The 18,354-nt window shown below is 52.3% G+C and overlaps 1 protein-coding gene across 1 annotated transcript in view; it reads right to left on the bottom strand.

The window, feature by feature from the left end:
- The window catches only part of LOC119962217 (angio-associated, migratory cell protein), a 43,146-nt gene that overhangs the window by 10,494 nt on the left and 14,298 nt on the right, over window positions 1-18,354 (bottom strand). Inside the window, exon 7 of the mRNA XM_038790192.1 lies at window positions 10,325-10,440. Coding sequence (XP_038646120.1) covers window positions 10,325-10,440 — 116 coding nt within the window. The remainder of the gene's footprint in view (window positions 1-10,324; window positions 10,441-18,354) is intronic.

Here is an 18,354-nt window from a genome sequence, read left to right as displayed (position 1 = left end):
CCAACCCAATCGAGCTCTTGTGGGCAGTTAATGCCGACCTAAACGTCTAATCCCGTCACCGCCCAACAGCGGGGTCAGCATGCGGGAGTCTGAAAAGAAATCCCTGGCATGTTTGTTTGCAGGCCCACCCAGCAAATAAGGGAACCCTAATTCAAAGGCACTCGGTGCCTGATTGAGATCTCCAGCCACTGGAAAGGGGGCCTCACGAAAAGCCCCCCCCCCCCCCTCACAGGGCTAAATCGCTGGCTTTGAAAGCAGACCAAGCAGGCCAGGCAGCACGGTTCAATTCCCGTAACAGCCTCCCCGAACAGGCGCCGGAATGTGGCGACTAGGGGCTTTTCACAGTAACTTAATTGAAGCCTACTCGTGACAAATAAGCGATTTTCATTCATTCCTTGCTGCTGACCCCCCCCCCCCCCCCCCCCCCCCCCTTGTCTTGTGACCCCCCCACCACCACCCGACCCTTTTCTCATCACTCCCGTGTGCCTGGGCCTCTCCTCGGGTGTGTGTAGTACCAGCAGCAGCCACCACTTACCTGGTGATGCTGCGGAGTACAGAGACCTTGCCAGCCTCTGATTGGCTGCCAGCCTTTGGTGGGTAGGGTTTCAGCACCCAGGGTCCTTGATCCCGGTGAAAGATGCCAGTGAAAGACCCCTGATTGGCACAGGTTGGGGCAGACCGGCACAGAAAGAGGGGACGTGGTGGTCTCGCCGGTCAGGGCCCCTGCCACCTGCAGAAAGTCCTGCGCCCAGATGCGCGCAATTATCCTCGTAGCATCACTTTCTCCTTGCATCTCTCTGAAACGCCGTAGGATCAGTGTTGTGAGACAAGGACAGCACGGTAGCACAGTGGTCAGCACAGTTTTCTCACAGCTCCAGGGTCCCAGGATCGATTCCAGGTTTGGGTCACTGTCTGTGCAGAGTCTGCACGTTCTCCCCGTGTCTGCGTGGGTTCCCTCCGGGTGCTCCGGTTTCCTCCCACAGTCCAAAGACGTGTGGGTTAGGTGGACTGGCCATGATAAATTGCCCTTAGTGTCCAAAAACATTAGGTGGGTTTCCTGGGATAGGGTGGAGGTGTGGGCTTAAGTAGAGTGCTCTTTCCAAGGGCCGGTGCAGACTTAATAATAATAATAATATTATAATCGCAAGTTTCTTGAAGCCTACAAGAAGAAACTTAACTCGGGGACAAAGCAGCATAAACATGATTTCTTGAGGTGTGATTTTGACATTTGGGACAATGCAAATAAGGAGGCAGAGGCCAAGTGTCATTATCATAAGGAGGCTTCAATGAAGTCAGTGAAAAGCCCCTGGTCGCCACATTCCGGCGCACTTGATGGGCCGAATGTCCTCCTTCTGCACTGTAAATTCTATGTTTCTATGATACATAGAACATAGAACAGTACAGCACAGAACAGGCCCTTCGGCCCTCAATGTTGTGCCGAGCCATGATCACCCTACTCAAACCCACGTATCCACCCTATACCTGTAACCCAACAACCCCCCCCCCCCCCCTAACCTTACTTTTATTAGGACACTAAGGGCAATTTAGCGTGGCCAATCCACCTAACCCGCACATCTTTGGACTGTGGGAGGAAACCGGAGCACCCGGAGGAAACCCACGCACACAGGGGGAGGACGTGCAGACTCCACACAGACAGTGACCCAGCCGGGAATTGAACCTGGGACCCTGGAGCTGTGAAGCATTTATGCTAACCACCATGCTACCCTGCTGCCCCTAAGTTTCAAACCATTTTCACATAACAGGCAGGAATAGCGTTGGCTCGCTACCCCCCCCCGCCCCCCAGTCTGCCTAATCTCACTACCATATCCTTCTATTCCCCTCTCCCTCATATGTTTATCCAGCTTCCCCTTAAACGTACCGATTCTGTTCACCTCAACTGTGAGAGAGTTCCACATCCGCACCGCTCTCTGGGGAAAGGGGTTTCCCTTGAATTCTACCTGTGACCAGCAGATTTGAGGACGTGGTTTAGTCCCCCACACAATAGAAATATTGTTCCTGACAGTGGTGAACAGAAGTGGTCTCGGCAACACTTCCCGTCTCCCACCACCGTAACTAACTACCTGTAACCTTCTTCCAGTCAGCTTGCTGTCCATTCTGCTACTTGTCCCAGTTTCACAAGCTCCAACCTTATCCACAAGTCTGACTCAGTACCTTATCAAAGACCTTCACGACATTGCTAGTTTAATAAGGTTGCTGAGTGGCCTTGCCTTTTTGATTCTGTGCTGACTGCGCACTAGAGCTTTGGATGTTTCCCCATTATATCTTTGAGTAAAAATCCATTATCTTTCCCACCACTGACATTGAGCTCACAGGTCTGTAGTTCCCTGGACAAGGGTATTTCAAAGTCAGGGTCGTGACCTGCAGGTGGGTCGCGGGCAGGTGTTGTGAGGGCCGCGGAGCGATCGGTCTTGCCGTTCCCGCAGTGGTCGCGATTGCGGGAAAAGCACCCAACAGCCGCAACCGGCTTTTACACGGAGAATTGCGGCCGCTGCCGCCTTTTAAAAGGAGATACAGTTTAGGCTGAGTGGAGTCTACCGGCCAGAAGCGGCAGCAGAGAGCAGGTCACGCGCCCTGCACATAGAACTGACGCAAAGCACCGTCCAGGGACGTGCTTTTGGTGCCAAAGCAGGGAGCAGAGGTCCTTCGATTTTGCAGCTGCTGGTAAGCAAAGCAAGTAAACTGTGAAGATCAATGTTTTTCTTAGAAGTAAGCGATGGCCAGAGACTCAAATAGGCAGTTTACCTATTGGACAGAATGTCACAACAGAATCTGCTGGAGAGAGATGCTCAGGAGAGTCCAGGGCAAGACAAGGCAATGCTAGTGTTAGATCTGTACAGAGCTCCAGGGTCTCTGGTTAACAGCCTACAAGAAGAAACTTAACTCGGGGCCAAAGCAGCATAAACATGATTTCTTGAGGTATGATTTTGTCATTTGGGACAATGCGTTTGGGAAGCAGAGCCCAAGTGTGTTTGTTACGCAGGGAAGTAATGGCAAATGAGAGATGTTTCAGATTTTGAAAGACAAGTGGGTGAAAAATTCCTTGTCAGGTTGAGAGTATGAAGTCAGTTATTAACTTAGAGTCGACTCGGGCGGCATGCGGCACAGTGGTTAGCACTGGGACTGCAGCGCCGAGGACCCGGGTTCGAATCCCGGCCCTGGGTCACTGTCCGTGTGGAGTTTGCACATTCTCCCCGTGTCTGCGTGGGTTTCACCCCCACAACCCAAAGATGTGCAGGTTAGGTGGATTGGCCACACTAAATTGCCCCTTAATTAGGAAAAAATAAATAAATTTATAAACAAAAAAAAACTGAGAGCCGACTCCAAATTAAAAGACTATGCTACTGCAGCTTTCCTGTTATACCACATTATAAACATGCCAAAAGCCCACGAGGCTGTCAGCATTTTGGTGTAGCATCTCCCAGGAGTGTCTAATGTTGAGCAAAACACGCATTTTGTGCTATTGGCATTCACGACACCTACATGTGCGACTTTGGATTTTCCTTTTTCATACATAGAAGATCGGAGCAGGAGGCCTTTTGGCCCTTCGAGCCTGCTCCACCATTCATCACGATCATGGCTGATCATGCAACTCAATAGCCTAATCCTGCTTTCTCCCCATAGCCTTTGATCCCATTCTCCCCAAGTGCTATATCCAGCCGTCTCTTGAATACATTCAAAGTTTTAGCATCAACTACTTCCTGTGGTAATGAATTCCACAGGCTGACCACTCTTTGTGTGAAGAAATGTCTCCTTATCTCTGTCCAAAATGGTTTACCCTGAATCCTCAGGCTGTGACCCCTGGTTCTGGACACACCCATCATTGGTAACATCTTCCCTGCATCTACCCTGTCTAGTCCTGTTAGAATTTTATAAGTCTCTATGAGATTCCCCCTCATTCTTATGAACTCCAGCGAGAACAATCCCAACCTCGTCAATCTCTCCTCATATGACAGTCCCGCCATCCCTGGAATCAGTCTGGTAAACCTTCGCTCCACTCCCTCGAGAGCAAGGACATCCTTCCTCAGAGAAGGAGACCAAAACTGCGCACAATACTCCAGGTGTAGCCTCACCAAGGCCCTGTACAATTGCAGCAACACATCCCTGCTTCTGTACTCGAAACCTCTCGCAATGAAGGCCAACATACCATTAGCCTTCTTTACCCCCTGCTGTACCTGCATGCTTACCTTCAGTGACTGGGGCACAAGGTCACCCAGGTCCCGTTGCACACTCCCCCTCTCCCAATTTACAACCATTCGAAAATGAAATGAAAAATGAAAATCGCTTATCTTCACAAGTAGGCTTCAAATGAAGTTACTGTGACAAGCCCCTAGTCGCCACATTCCGGCACCTGTTCGGGGAGGCTGGTACGGGAATTGAACCCGCGCTGCTGGCCTGCCTTGGTCTGCTTTCAAGCCAGCGATTTAGCCCTGTGCTAAACCAGCCGCATTCAGGTAGTAATCTGCTTTTCTGTTTTTGCTTCCAAAGTGAATAACCTCACACTTATCCAAATTAGCACAGTGGGCTAAACTGCTGGCTTGTAATGCAGAACAAGGCCAGCAGTGCGGGTTCCATTCCCGTACCAGCCTCTCCGAACGGGCGCCAGAATGTGGAAACTAGGGGCTTTTCACAGTAACTTAATTGAAGCCTACGTGTGACAATAAGCAATTATTATTATAGTGGCTGGTTTAGCACAGGGCTAAATCGCTGGCTTTGAAAGCAGACCAAGGGAGGCCAGCAGCACGGCTCAATTCCCGTACCAGCCTCCCCGAACAGGCGCCGGAATGTGGCGACTAGGGGCTTTTCTCAGTAACTTCATTGAAGCCTACTTGTGACAATAAGCGATTTTCATTTAATTTCATTTTCTCATTTTCATTATACTACATCTGCCATTGATTTTCCCACTCGCCCAGATCTTGCTGTAGGATCCCTGCATCCTCGTCATAATTCACCCTCCAACCTAACTTGGTATCATCTGCAAACTTTGAGATGTTATATTTTGTTCCCTCATCCAGATCATTAATATATATTGTGAATAGCTGGGGTCCCAGCACCGATCCCTGTGGTACCCCACTGGTTACTGCCTGCCAATTTGAAAAGGACCCATTAATCCCGATTCTTTGTTTCCTCTCTGCCAACCAGCTTTCTATCCACCTCAATACATCTGGCACAATAATTTATTTTGCGGGACATTTTCAAAGGCCTTCTGAAAACCAAATATACCACATTGACTGTCTCCCCCTGGTCAACTGTACTGGTTACATCTTCAAAGAATTCCAACAGATTTGTCAAGCATGATTTTCCCTTCATAAATCCATGCTGACTCTGACTGATCGTGCCACTGCTTTCTAAATGTTCCGCTATAAAGTCCGGCAGCACGGTAGCATTGTGGATAGCACAAATGCTTCACAGCTCCAGGGTCCCAGGTTCGATTCCCGGCTTGGGTCACTGTCTGCGCGGAGTCTGCACATCCTCGCCGTGTGTGCGTGGGTTTCCTCCGGGTGCTCCGGTTTCCTCCCACTGTCCAAAGATGTGCAGGTTAGGTGGATTGGCCATGATAAATTGTCCTTAGTGTCCAAAATTGCCCATAGTGTTGGGTGGGGTTACTGGGTTATGGGGATAGGCTGGAGGTGTTGACCTTGGGTAGGATGCTCTTTCCAAGAGCCGGTGCAGACTCGATGGGCCCAATGGCCTCCTTCTGCACTGTAAATTCTATGATAATGGATTCAAGCATTTTCCCCACTACCAATGTTAGGCTTAATGGTCTATAATTCCCTGCTTTCTCTCTACCTCCCTTTTTGAATATTGGATGAATAAAGATGAAGATGGCACACAGGAACTGGCAAAAGTCTACACCTGATCATCCTGGGCGGCACGGTAGCACAGTGGTTATCACCGTTGCTTCACAGCTCCACGGTCCCAGGTTCGATTCCCGGCTTGGGTCACTGTCTGTGCGGAGTCTGCACATCCTCCCCATGTCTGCGTGGGTTTACTCCGGGTGCTCCGGTTTCCTCCCACAAGTCCCGAAAGACGTGCTGTTAGGTGAATTGGACATTCTGAATTCTCCCTCCGTGTACCCGAACAGGCGCCGGAATGTGGCGACTAGGGTATTTTCACAGTAACTTCATTGCAGTGTTAACATAAGCCTACTTGCGATAATAAAGATTATTATATTCTTATTATTCTATGTGCATTACCACTCCTCCTTTGAACCTGATTCAAGTGAGATTGTGAGGACAAAGCATTAGGGTAAGTGAACATGGCGTGGGTCGCTGAGGCCGGCCCGCTGCCAAAGGTTTGAAAAACCCAGCCTGACCCTGACTGATTCAATCTCCCTTCTTAAGTATAGGATTCACTGTAGTTTTGGAAAGGGGGTCGGCCCAGCGGCTGGTGTGGAGTTTAGATGTTGGGCTGTTTTGGGTTGTGTGTGAAGATGGGCCACGGTGTTGGACAAGTACACAGAGTTTAACAATGGGGCGGTCTCACCATCGGTGCTATGGGAGGCTCTGAAGATCGTTTGGAGGGGGGGCTGATTGCTTACATGGTGTAGGTGGATAGGGAAGGAAGGGAAGAGCGGCAGCGGCTGGTGAACCAGATATTGGAGATGGATGGGAAATATTCAGAGGACCCGACCCTGGAGCTTTTAGCCAGCAGGAAGCTGCTGCAGGACAGATTGATCTGGTGTCCACGGATAAAGCGGTGTGGCAATTGAGACGGGCAAAGGGGGTAGTTTATGAGTACGGGGAGAAGCCAAGCGGGGTGCCAGTTGAGGCGGCAGAAGCAGTTCGGAGACGCCAGGGGATGTGTCAGATCTGGTGGAGTTTCGGGGCGGCACGGTGGAGCAGTGGCTAGCACTGCTGCCTCATTGCGCCGGGGACCCGGGTTCAATCCCGGCCCCGGGTTGAATGGCGGAGCAGACTCGATGGGGCGAGTGGCCTAATTCTGCTTCTATGTCTTATGGTCCCAACACTGACCCCGCTAGCCACTGATCGCCAAACAGAGAAACACCCATTCATCCCCACTCTTTGCTTTCCGTCAGTAAATCAATTCTCTATCCATTCACTACATTACCTGAATGCAGAGCGATTTGGGGCTTTCTCTGGGTACAAATTGACTTTGGAAAAAAGTGAATGTTTTCTGGTCGCTCCACCAGGGAAGGGAGCTGACTTTGGGGTTGTTGTCCCTCCCACCTGACAAGTTCTCATTTTAGACATTTTGGGGCTCAGGTGGCCCAGGAACGGGGGCAGCTACGGAAACTGAACTTTATAAGTTTAAAAAAAAAAGAATTTAGAGTACCCAATTAATTTTTTCCAATTAAGGGACAATTTAGCGTGTCCAATCCACCTACCCTGCACATCTTTGGGTTGTGGGGGCGAAACCCACGCAGACACGGGGAGAATGTGCAAACTCCACACGGACAGTGACCCAGAGCCGGGATCGAACCTGGGACAACGGCGCCGTGAGGCAGCAGTGCTAACCACTGCGCCACCGTGCTGCCCTAACTTTATGAGTTTGGTGAGGTTACGTGGGCCTGCCGAGGTGGGACAGTCTCCCCCTGTCCCTGGCTGGGTACAGTCAGAAAATGTGGTTTTTCAGTCACACTTCACAAGGGCTAGGATGAGTGGGGTGTTTGAGGGGAGAGAGGATAAGTACGATCGGTGTGGGAGGGGGCCAGTGAATCACGGACACATGTTCGGAGCATGTCTTAAGCTGGCAAACGTCTGGGGCTCCTTCTTCGGCGCCATGTCGGCGATCTTCCAAATGGGATTGGAGACGGGTCCCCTGGAGGCCATTCTCTGGGTGTCGGACCGACCGGAGCTGCAGATGGGGGTGGGGGCAGATGTGTCAGCCCTCGCCTCGCTGACTGCTCGCAGATGGGTTCATAGATTATCATAGAATTTATCATAGAATTTACAGTGCAGGAGGCCATTCGGCCCATCGAGTCTGCACCGGCTCTTGGAAAGAGCACCCTACCCAAGGTCAACACCTCCACCCTATCCCCATAACCCAGTAACCCCACCCAACACTAAGGGCAATTTAGCATGGCCAATCCACCTAACCTGCACATCTTTGGACTGTGGGAGGAAACCGGAGCACCCGGAGGAAACCCATGCACACACGGGGAGGATGTGCAGACTCCGCACAGACAGTGACCCAGCCGGGAATCGAACCTGGGACCCTGGAGCTGTGAAGCAATTGTGCTATCCACAATGCTACCGTGCTGCCGTGGGTTCTGTTGGGAGTGGACGTCAGACTCTCCTCCTGTGGCCTCGGCTTGGCTGGGGGATCTCATGGAGTTTTTGTACGTTGCGAAAATTAAATATAGGCTGAGAGGTTCAATTGGGAAGTTTTAAATAAAATGGTAACCATTTGTCATGTATTTCAAGGAAATGGTCACCGTCAGATGTCAGGGGGGTGGGAGAAGAGGGTTGGGGGAGTTCTCTCTTTTGGGGTGTTTTCTATGTATAAAAAAAGTTTAATAAAAATATATTATTATTTTAAGTATCGGATTCACATAACAATGATATGCCAGTCCTCTATCCCTTTTCCAAAAAATGTAACTGTACCTCTCTTGAACAGGCACCAGAATGTCACGACTAGGGGCTTTTCACAGTAATTTCATTGAAGCCTACTTGTGACAATAAGCGATTGTTAATCTTATTATTATTTCTGCCCCAACATACTGTTCATATAATCTAACATGGCTGGATTATCAAATCCCTGTCACAAGCTAGTGTCCCCTGCTGGCTTCAGAAATCACTGCAAATTCAAAACCAAACACAGTGGACAAGGTGTTATTGTAATGTGCAACCCTCCCACCAAAGGGAATTAAAATTTAAAGCAAAATCATTCTTTATACACTCAGCTCCGCTGACGGCCTATTTGGAAAAGATGCAAATCAAACGTAGCAGCGAGGCAGAGCGCCCAGAAGGATCCAAGTTCAATTCTGAGGTGCCACATATACAGTGAGGTACAAGCGTAGGGGAGGAACCCTCGTAGTTCTGACATCATCACTCAATCTCAAAGGAGGAAAAGTTTCACTCTAGGTCCACAGAAATCAGTGAATTATTGCAGATCAACAGCAATGGAACAGCCATTCAACAACGGGCCAACGTCAAATTCACGTCCCACCCGACATCTTCCGACTCTTCTCCATCCTCCTACCCGTATCAGATCCTTCTAATCCTTCCCCCGAGATGTATCCGTGACTTCATTGCTGCCCGTCTTTGGCAGTTCTACATCTGAACCACTCTGGGTGGAAACATAGAAAATAGGGGCAGGAGGAGGCCATTCAGCCCTTCGAGCCTGCTCCGCCATTCATCATGATCTTGGCTGATTATCGAACTCAAAAGCCTAATCCCGCTTTCCCCCATATCCTTTGATCCCCTTTTCCCCAATAGCTGTATCTAACTGCTTCTTGAAAACATGCAATGTTTTGGCCTCAACTGGGGTAACGAATTCCACAGGCTGACCATTCTCTGAGTGAAGAAATGTCTCCTCATCTCTGTCCTAATCGGTCTACCCTGTACCCTCAGTCTGTGACCCCTGGTTCTGGACACACCCATCATCGGGAACATCCTTCCTGCATCTACCCTGTCCAGTCCTGTTAGAATTTTAAAGGTTTTTTACCAGATGCACCATTCTTCTGAACTCCAGTAAACATAATCCTATCCGACATAAATCTCTCCTCGTACGTCTGCCCTGCCACCCCAGAAATCAGTCTCGTAAATCTTCGCTGCACTCCCTCTCGAGCAACATCCTTCCTCAGATAAGACGATCAAAACTGTGCACAATACTCCAGGTGTGACCTCACCAAGGCCCTGTATAATTGCAGCAACACATCCCTGCTCCTGGAGTCAAATCCTCTCGCAACGAAGGCTCGCACACCATCTGCCTTCTTTACTGCCTGCTGCATCTGCATGCTTACCTTCATTGATTGGTGTATGAGGACACCCAGGTCTCGTTGCAAATACCCCTCTCCTAATTTATGGCAAATGCTTCTCCTGAGTTCTCTATTAAACTTACGACTTGACTATTTTATATTTGCAGCCTCTCATTTTTAACTTCCCTCAACAAGTTGAAACACTTTCTCTAGTTTCTACGTCCACGCTATCAAACCGTTTAGCAACTTTGAAGATCTCATTCAGTTCAATCTCCGCTTTCCCTTTCCTCGGGGAAAGAGGTCAAGCATCTTAGAATCATAGAATATTACCGGGCAGGAAAAGGCCATTCGGCCGATCGCGCCCATGCCGGCTCTTTGAACGAACAGTTCGACACTTTGGGAAAACTCGAGATTACCGATTACCTTGCCTGTGAGCGGGTTGAGGAGCTTGGCCGTGCAATCGACAGAGCCAGTCAGGACCAGGCTCCCGGTGTCATTGGCGGCGAGGCAGGTCAGGGGACCCCGGTGACTATCCTGACCTAGAGACAGAGGCACAAACAAAGCACAAGAGTTAGGATTTAACGGGGTAACTGCCTCCCATCGAATCACCTCTCTCCCAGGAGTGAGGCAGTGGGGCCAGGAGAGAATTAGCAAGAACCGCAGCGTGGAAAAATGTAACTATAAAAACAGAAGATTGCACAGGAGCTATCTCCCTCATCTCTAACCTCTAATCCTATCAACATTAATAATAATAATCACTTATTGTCACAAATAGGCTTCAATAAAGTTACTGTGGAAAGCCCCTAGTCGCCACATTCCGCCGCCTGTTCAAGGAGGCTGGTACGGGAATTGAACCGTGCTGCTGCCTGGTTCTACATTACAAGTCAGCTGTTTAGCCCGCTGTGCTAAACCAGCCCCACATTGTGGACGGGTCACCTCTGAACAGTCTAATTCTCCCCAAGATACGCCTGTGGCCTGCACATTCCTCCTCCGCAGTCTGGCTGCTTTCCTGCTCCGCAGAAACTGAGACCAAATGCACCACCCCCTTTTCTCAACCTATCTTATAGCCAGCACCTCCTCCTCTCTCCGCCTTCCCCCAATGGCCCTCGATCAAGCTTAGGTTCAACGTAACCAGTGCTTCTCCATTTACCTTGTACCTTCGTCCAGGGAACAGGCTTGAGGTTCAGTTTTACATCCACATTTCTCAATTTAAAGCCCAGATTTAAAGGGAGTGGAATTACTGTGCAGAGGAACACGTGTTACAACAGGAGAAACCGCCCCTGATCCTGTACTGTCCCGAATTACACTGCTCCAGAGATCTTCCTTTATCTCATAGTCTGCAGTGGTCAGCTTCTGTGGAACAGCTCTCACTGCTCATTTATATAAACTGTTTCATTAGAGTTATTGGATATTGACTTCCGGTGGTGGCAAGTCGGAGAAGACCATAGGTGGCATGGTAGCACAGTGGTTAGCACTGTGGCTTCACAGCTCCAGGGACCCAGATTCGATTCCCGGCTTGGGTCACTGTCTGTGTGGAGTCTGCACGTTCTCCCCGTGTCTGCGTGGGTTTCCTCCGGGTGCTCCGGTTTCCTCCCACAGTCCCGTAAGATGTGCTATTAGGTGAATTGGACATTCTGAATTCTCCCTCTGTGACCCAAACAGGTGCCGGAATATGGTGACTAGGGGCTTTTCACAGTAACTTCATTGCGGTGTTAATGTAAGCCTACTTGTGACAATAAAGATTATTATTATTAAGGGGAAATTATTTTCTTGGGGAGTCTGGCTGGCTCACCAGTGGAGAAGATGGAGACACAAATCCAGCGGGTGTGGCCTCTCCTATCACGGCAGATATACTGACGGGGGTACGGGCGGATATACTGACGGGGGTAAGGGCGGATATACTGACGGGGGTAAGGGCAGATATACTGACGGGGGTACGGGCAGATATACTGACGGGGGTACTGGGGGATATACTGACGGGGGCACTGGGGGATATACTGACGGGGGTACTGGGGGATATACTGACGGGGTACTGGGGATATACTGACGGGGGTACTGGGGGATATACTGACGGGGGTACGGGCGGATATACTGACGGGGGTACGGGCGGATATACTGACGGGGGTACGGGCGTATATACTGACGGGGGTACGGGCGGATATACTGACGGGGGTAAGGGCGGATATACTGACGGGGTAAGGGCGGATATACTGACGGGGGTACTGGGGGATATACGGACGGGGGTACTGGGAGATATACCGACGGGAGTACGGGCGGATATACTGACGGGGGTAAGGGCGGATATACTGACGGGGGTAAGGGCGGATATACTGACGGGGGTACGGGCGGATATACTGTCGGGGGGTACTGGGGAATATACTGATGGGGTACGGGCGGATATACTGACGGGGGTAAGGGCGGATATACTGACGGGGGTACGGGCGGATATACTGACGGGGGTACTGGGGGATATACTGACGGGGGTACGGGCGGATATACTGACGGGGGTACGGGCGGATATACTGACGGGGGTACGGGCGGATATACTGACGGGGGTACGGCCGGATATACTGACGGGGGTACGGGGGGATATACTGACGGGGGTACTGGGGGATATACTGACGGGGGTACGGGCAGATATACTGACGGGGGTACGGGCGGATATACTGTCGGGGGTACGGGCGGATATACTGACGGGGGTACGGGCGGATATACTGACGGGGGTACGGGCGGATATACTGACGGGGGTACTGGGGGATATACTGACGGGGGTACTGGGGGATATACTGATGGGGGTACGGGCGGATATACTGACGGGGGTACTGGGGGATATACTGACGGGGGTACGGGAGTATATACTGACGGGGGTACGGGCGGATATACTGACGGGGGTACGGGCGGATATACTGACGGGGGTACGGGCGGACTGACGGGGTACGGGCGGATATACTGACGGGGGTACGGGCGGATATACTGACGGGGGTAAGGGCGGATATACTGACGGGGTAAGGGCGGATATACTGACGGGGGTACTGGGGGATATACGGACGGGGGTACTGGGAGATATACCGACGGGGTACGGGCGGATATACTGACGGGGGTAAGGGCGGATATACTGACGGGGGTAAGGGCGGATATACTGACGGGGGTACGGGCGGATATACTGTCGGGGGGGTACTGGGGAATATACTGATGGGGGTACGGGCGGATATACTGACGGGGGTAAGGGCGGATATACTGACGGGGGGTAAGGGCGGATATACTGACGGGGGTACTGGGGATATACTGACGGGGGTACGGGCGGATATACTGACGGGGGTACGGGCGGATATACTGACGGGGGTACGGGTGGATATACTGACGGGGGTACGGCCGGATATACTGACGGGGGTACGGGGGGATATACTGACGGGGGTACTGGGGGATATACTGACGGGGGTACGGGCAGATATACTGACGGGGGTACGGGCGGATATACTGTCGGGGGTACGGGCGGATATACTGACGGGGGTACGGGCGGATATACTGACGGGGGTACGGGCGGATATACTGACGGGGGTACTGGGGGATATACTGACGGGGGTACTGGGGGATATACTGATGGGGGTACGGGCGGATATACTGACGGGGGGTACTGGGGGATATACTGACGGGGGTACGGGAGTATATACTGACGGGGGTACGGGCGGATATACTGACGGGGGTACGGGCGGATATACTGACGGGGGTACGGGCGGACTGACGGGGGTACGGGCGGATATACTGACGGGGGTACGGGCGGATATACTGACGGGGGTACTGGGGGATATACTGACGGGGGGTAAGGGCGGATATACTGACGGGGGTAAGGGCGGATATACTGACGGGGGTAAGGGCGGATAGACTGACGGGGGTACGGGCGGATATACTGATGGGGGTACGGGCGGATATACTGACGGGGGTACTGGGGGATATACTGACGGGGGTACTGGGGTATATACTGAAGGGGGTACAGGCGGATATAATGACGGGGGTACTGGGGATATACTGACGGGGGTACTGGGGGATATACTGACGGGGGTACTGGGGGATATACTGACGGGGTACTGGGAGATATACTGACGGGGGTACTGGGGTATATACTGACGGGGGTACTGGGAGATATACTGACGGGGGTACTGGGGGATATACTGACGGGGGTACGGGCGGATATACTGACGGGGGTACGGGCGGATATACTGACGGGGGTACGGGCGGATATACTGACGGGGGTACTGGGGGATATACTGACGGGGGTAAGGGCGGATATACTGACGGGGGTAAGGGCAGATATACTGACGGGGGTACGGGCAGATATACTGACGGGGGTACTGGGGGATATACTGACGGGGGCACTGGGGGATATACTGACGGGGGTACTGGGGGATATACTGACGGGGGTACTGGGGGATATACTGACGGGGGTACTGGGGGATATACTGACGGGGGTACTGGGGGATATACTGACGGGGGTACAGGCGGATATACTGACGGGGGTACGGGCGGATATACTGACGGGGGTACTGGGGGATATACTGACGGGGGTACTGGGGGATATACTGACGGGGGTACTGGGGGATATACTGACGGGGGTACGGGCGGATATACTGACGGGGGTACGGGCGGATATACTGACGGGGGTACGGGCGGATATACTGACGGGGGTACTGGGGGATATACGGACGGGGGTACTGGGAGATATACCGACGGGGGTACGGGCGGATATACTGACGGGGGTAAGGGCGGATATACTGACGGGGGTAAGGGCGGATATACTGACGGGGGTACGGGCGGATATACTGTCGGGGGGTACTGGGGAATATACTGACGGGGGTACGGGCGGATATACTGACGGGGGTACGGGCGGATATACTGACGGGGGTACGGGCGGATATACTGACGGGGGTACGGGCGGATATACTGACGGGGGTACGGGTGGATATACTGACGGGGGTACGGGCGGATATACTGACGGGGGTACGGCCGGATATACTGACTGGGGTACGGGGGGATATACTGACGGGGGTACTGGGGGATATACTGACGGGGGTACGGGCGGATATACTGACGGGGGTACGGGCGGATATACTGTCGGAGGGTACTGGGGGATATACTGACGGGGGTACGGGAGTATATACTGACGGGGGTACGGGCGGATATACTGACGGGGGTACGGGCGGATATACTGACGGGGGTACGGGCGGACTGACGGGGGTACGGGCGGATATACTGACGGGGGTACGGGCGGATATACTGACGGGGGTACTGGGGGATATACTGACGGGGGTAAGGGCGGATATACTGACGGGGGTAAGGGCGGATATACTGACGGGGGTAAGGGCGGATAGACTGACGGGGGTACGGGCGGATATACTGATGGGGGTACGGGCGGATATACTGACGGGGGTACTGGGGGATATACTGACGGGGGTACTGGGGTATATACTGAAGGGGGTACAGGCGGATATAATGACGGGGGTACTGGGGGATATACTGACGGGGGTACTGGGGGATATACTGACGGGGGTACTGGGGGATATACTGACGGGGGTACTGGGAGATATACTGACGGGGGTACGGGCGGATATACTGACGGGGGTACGGGCGGATATACTGACGGGGGTACGGGCGGATATACTGACGGGGGTACGGCCGGATATACTGACGGGGTAAGGGCAGATATACTGACGGGGGTACGGGCAGATATACTGACGGGGTTACTGGGGGATATACTGACGGGGGCACTGGGGGATATACTGACGGGGGTACTGGGGGATATACTGACGGGGATACTGGGGGATATACTGACGGGGGTACTGGGGGATATACTGACGGGGGTACTGGGGGATATACTGACGGGGGTACAGGCGGATATACTGACGGGGGTACGGGCGGATATACTGACGGGGGTACTGGGGGATATACTGACGGGGGTACGGCCGGATATACTGACGGGGGTACTGGGGGATATACTGACGGGGGTACTGGGGGATATACGGACGGGGGTACTGGGAGATATACCGACGGGGGTACGGGCGGATATACTGACGGGGGTACTGGGGTATATACTGAAGGGGGTACAGGCGGATATACTGACGGGGGTACTGGGGGATATACTGACGGGGGTACTGGGGGATATACTGACGGGGGTACTGGGAGATATACTGACGGGGGTACGGGCGGATATACTGACGGGGGTACGGGCGGATATACTGACGGGGGTACTGGGGGATATACTGACGGGGGTAAGGGCGGATATACTGACGGGGGTAAGGGCAGATATACTGACGGGGGGTACGGGCAGATATACTGACGGGCGTACTGGGGGATATACTGACGGGGGCACTGGGGGATATACTGACGGGGGTACAGGCGGATATACTGACGGGGGTACGGGCGGATATACTGACGGGGGTACTGGGGGATATACTGACGGGGGTACGGCCGGATATACTGACGGGGGTACTGGGGGATATACTGACGGGGGTACAGGCGGATATACTGACGGGGGTACGGGCGGATATACTGACGGGGGTACTGGGGGATATACTGACGGGGGTACGGGCGGATATACTGACGGGGGTAAGGGCGGATATACTGACGGGGGTACGGGCGGATATACTGACGGGGGTACGGGCGGATATACTGATGGGGGTACGGGCGGATATACTGATGGGGGTACGGGCGGATATACTGATGGGGGTACGGGCGGATATACTGACGGGGGTACGGGCAGTGGTTGTAAGATTCCACAGCTTTCGAGAGAAGGGGAGGGCCTTGAAGGGGACCAAAGAGAATTGAAACTCGAGGAGGGAAGGGAACACTAGCAGCAGATATTAAGACGTCACAGCAGAGCCGGTGAGAGGCAGGCAGCCTTTAATACGGATCCAGCGGCGTTATACCAGAGTGGTGTGAGGTTCGGGGTGGTGTACCGGACAGACTGTGGGCCGAAAGATCACTATTTCAATACATCAGAGGCCTTTGTTAAAGAACAGGGTTTTGGACTCAGTTAAAGGGGTTCAGTGGGGATGGTTCCGGGTGTTGATGGGGTGGTTTTGTGTATACTGTATAGTTATGTTATTAATCGGGGTTTGCACACGTTATATGGGGTGTGGGACGAACATGGGTAGGGGGTAGTGGTTAAGGTCATCGTGATGGAAATACATGGTCCCTGCTGGGAATTGGGAGGGTTAATGAGCTGATAGCAGCTTTGATATGGGCAGGTAAGATTCCGAGAATTCGCAGGACAGTTTGACGGAGAGACAGACAGGCTGGCATTGCCTGATTTGCTTTTTCATTATTGGCCGACTAATGGGCAGATAAATGGCAGATAGAGTTCAATCCAGGCAAATGCGAGGTGATGCATTTTGGAAAATCAAATTCAAGAGCAGACTATATGGTCAATGGAAGGGTCTTGGGGAAAATTGATGTGCAGAGAGATCTGGGAGTTCAGGTCCATTGTACCCTGAAGGTCGCAACGCAGGTCGATAGAGTGGTCAAGAAGGCATACAGCATGCTTGCCTTCATCGGACGGGATATTGAGTACAATAGTCGGCAGGTCATGTTACAGTTGTATAGGACTTTGGTTCGGCCACATTTGGAATACTGCGTGCAGTTCTGGTCGCCACATTACCAGACGGATGTGGATGCTTTGGAGAGGGTGCAGAGGAGGTTCACCAGGATGTTGCCTGGTATGGAGGGTGCTAGCTATGAAGAAAGGTTGAGTAGATTAGGATTGTTTTTGTTGGAAAGACGGAGGTTGAGGGGGGACCTGATTGAGGTCTACAAAATTATGAGAGGTATGGACAGGGTGGACAGCAACAATCTTTTCCCAAGAGTGGGGGTGTCAGTTACAAGGGGTCACAATTGAAATGAAATGAAATGAAAATCGCTTATTGTCACGAGTAGGCTTCAATGAAGTTACTGTGAAAAGCCCCTAGTCGCCACATTCCGGCGCCTGTCCGGGGAGGCTGGTACGGGAATCGAACCGTGCTGCTGGCCTGCTTGGTCTGCTTTAAAAGCCAGCGATTTAGCTGAGTGAGCTAAACCAGCCCCTGACGGGGGCAATTTCAAGGTGAGAGGGGGAAAGTTTAAGGGAGATGTGCGTGGAAAGTTTTTACGCAGAGGGTGGTGGGTGCCTGGAACGCTTTGCTAGCGGAGGTGGTAGAGGCGGGTACGATAGCATCATTTAAGATGCATCTGGACAGATATATGAATGGGTGGGAACAGAGGGAAGTAGACCTTGGAAAATAGGAGACAGGTTTAGATAAAGGATCTGGATCGGTGCAGGCTGGGAGGGCCGAAGGGCCTGTTCCTATGCTGTAATTTTCTTTGTTCTTTGTAATGTGGAAGAGGTGCCAGGTTGGTTTAGTGACCCAAGGGCTGTATGGGTGCAGGTTGAGGCGAGGTCATGTAGGGGTCTGGGTTGGGTTCAC

This window comes from Scyliorhinus canicula, chromosome 2 (assembly GCF_902713615.1).
Source record: "Scyliorhinus canicula chromosome 2, sScyCan1.1, whole genome shotgun sequence".
NCBI classification, from domain to species: domain Eukaryota; kingdom Metazoa; phylum Chordata; class Chondrichthyes; order Carcharhiniformes; family Scyliorhinidae; genus Scyliorhinus; species Scyliorhinus canicula.
Note: the sequence above shows the minus strand (reverse complement) of the source record. Positions and strands in the feature narration are given on the sequence as shown.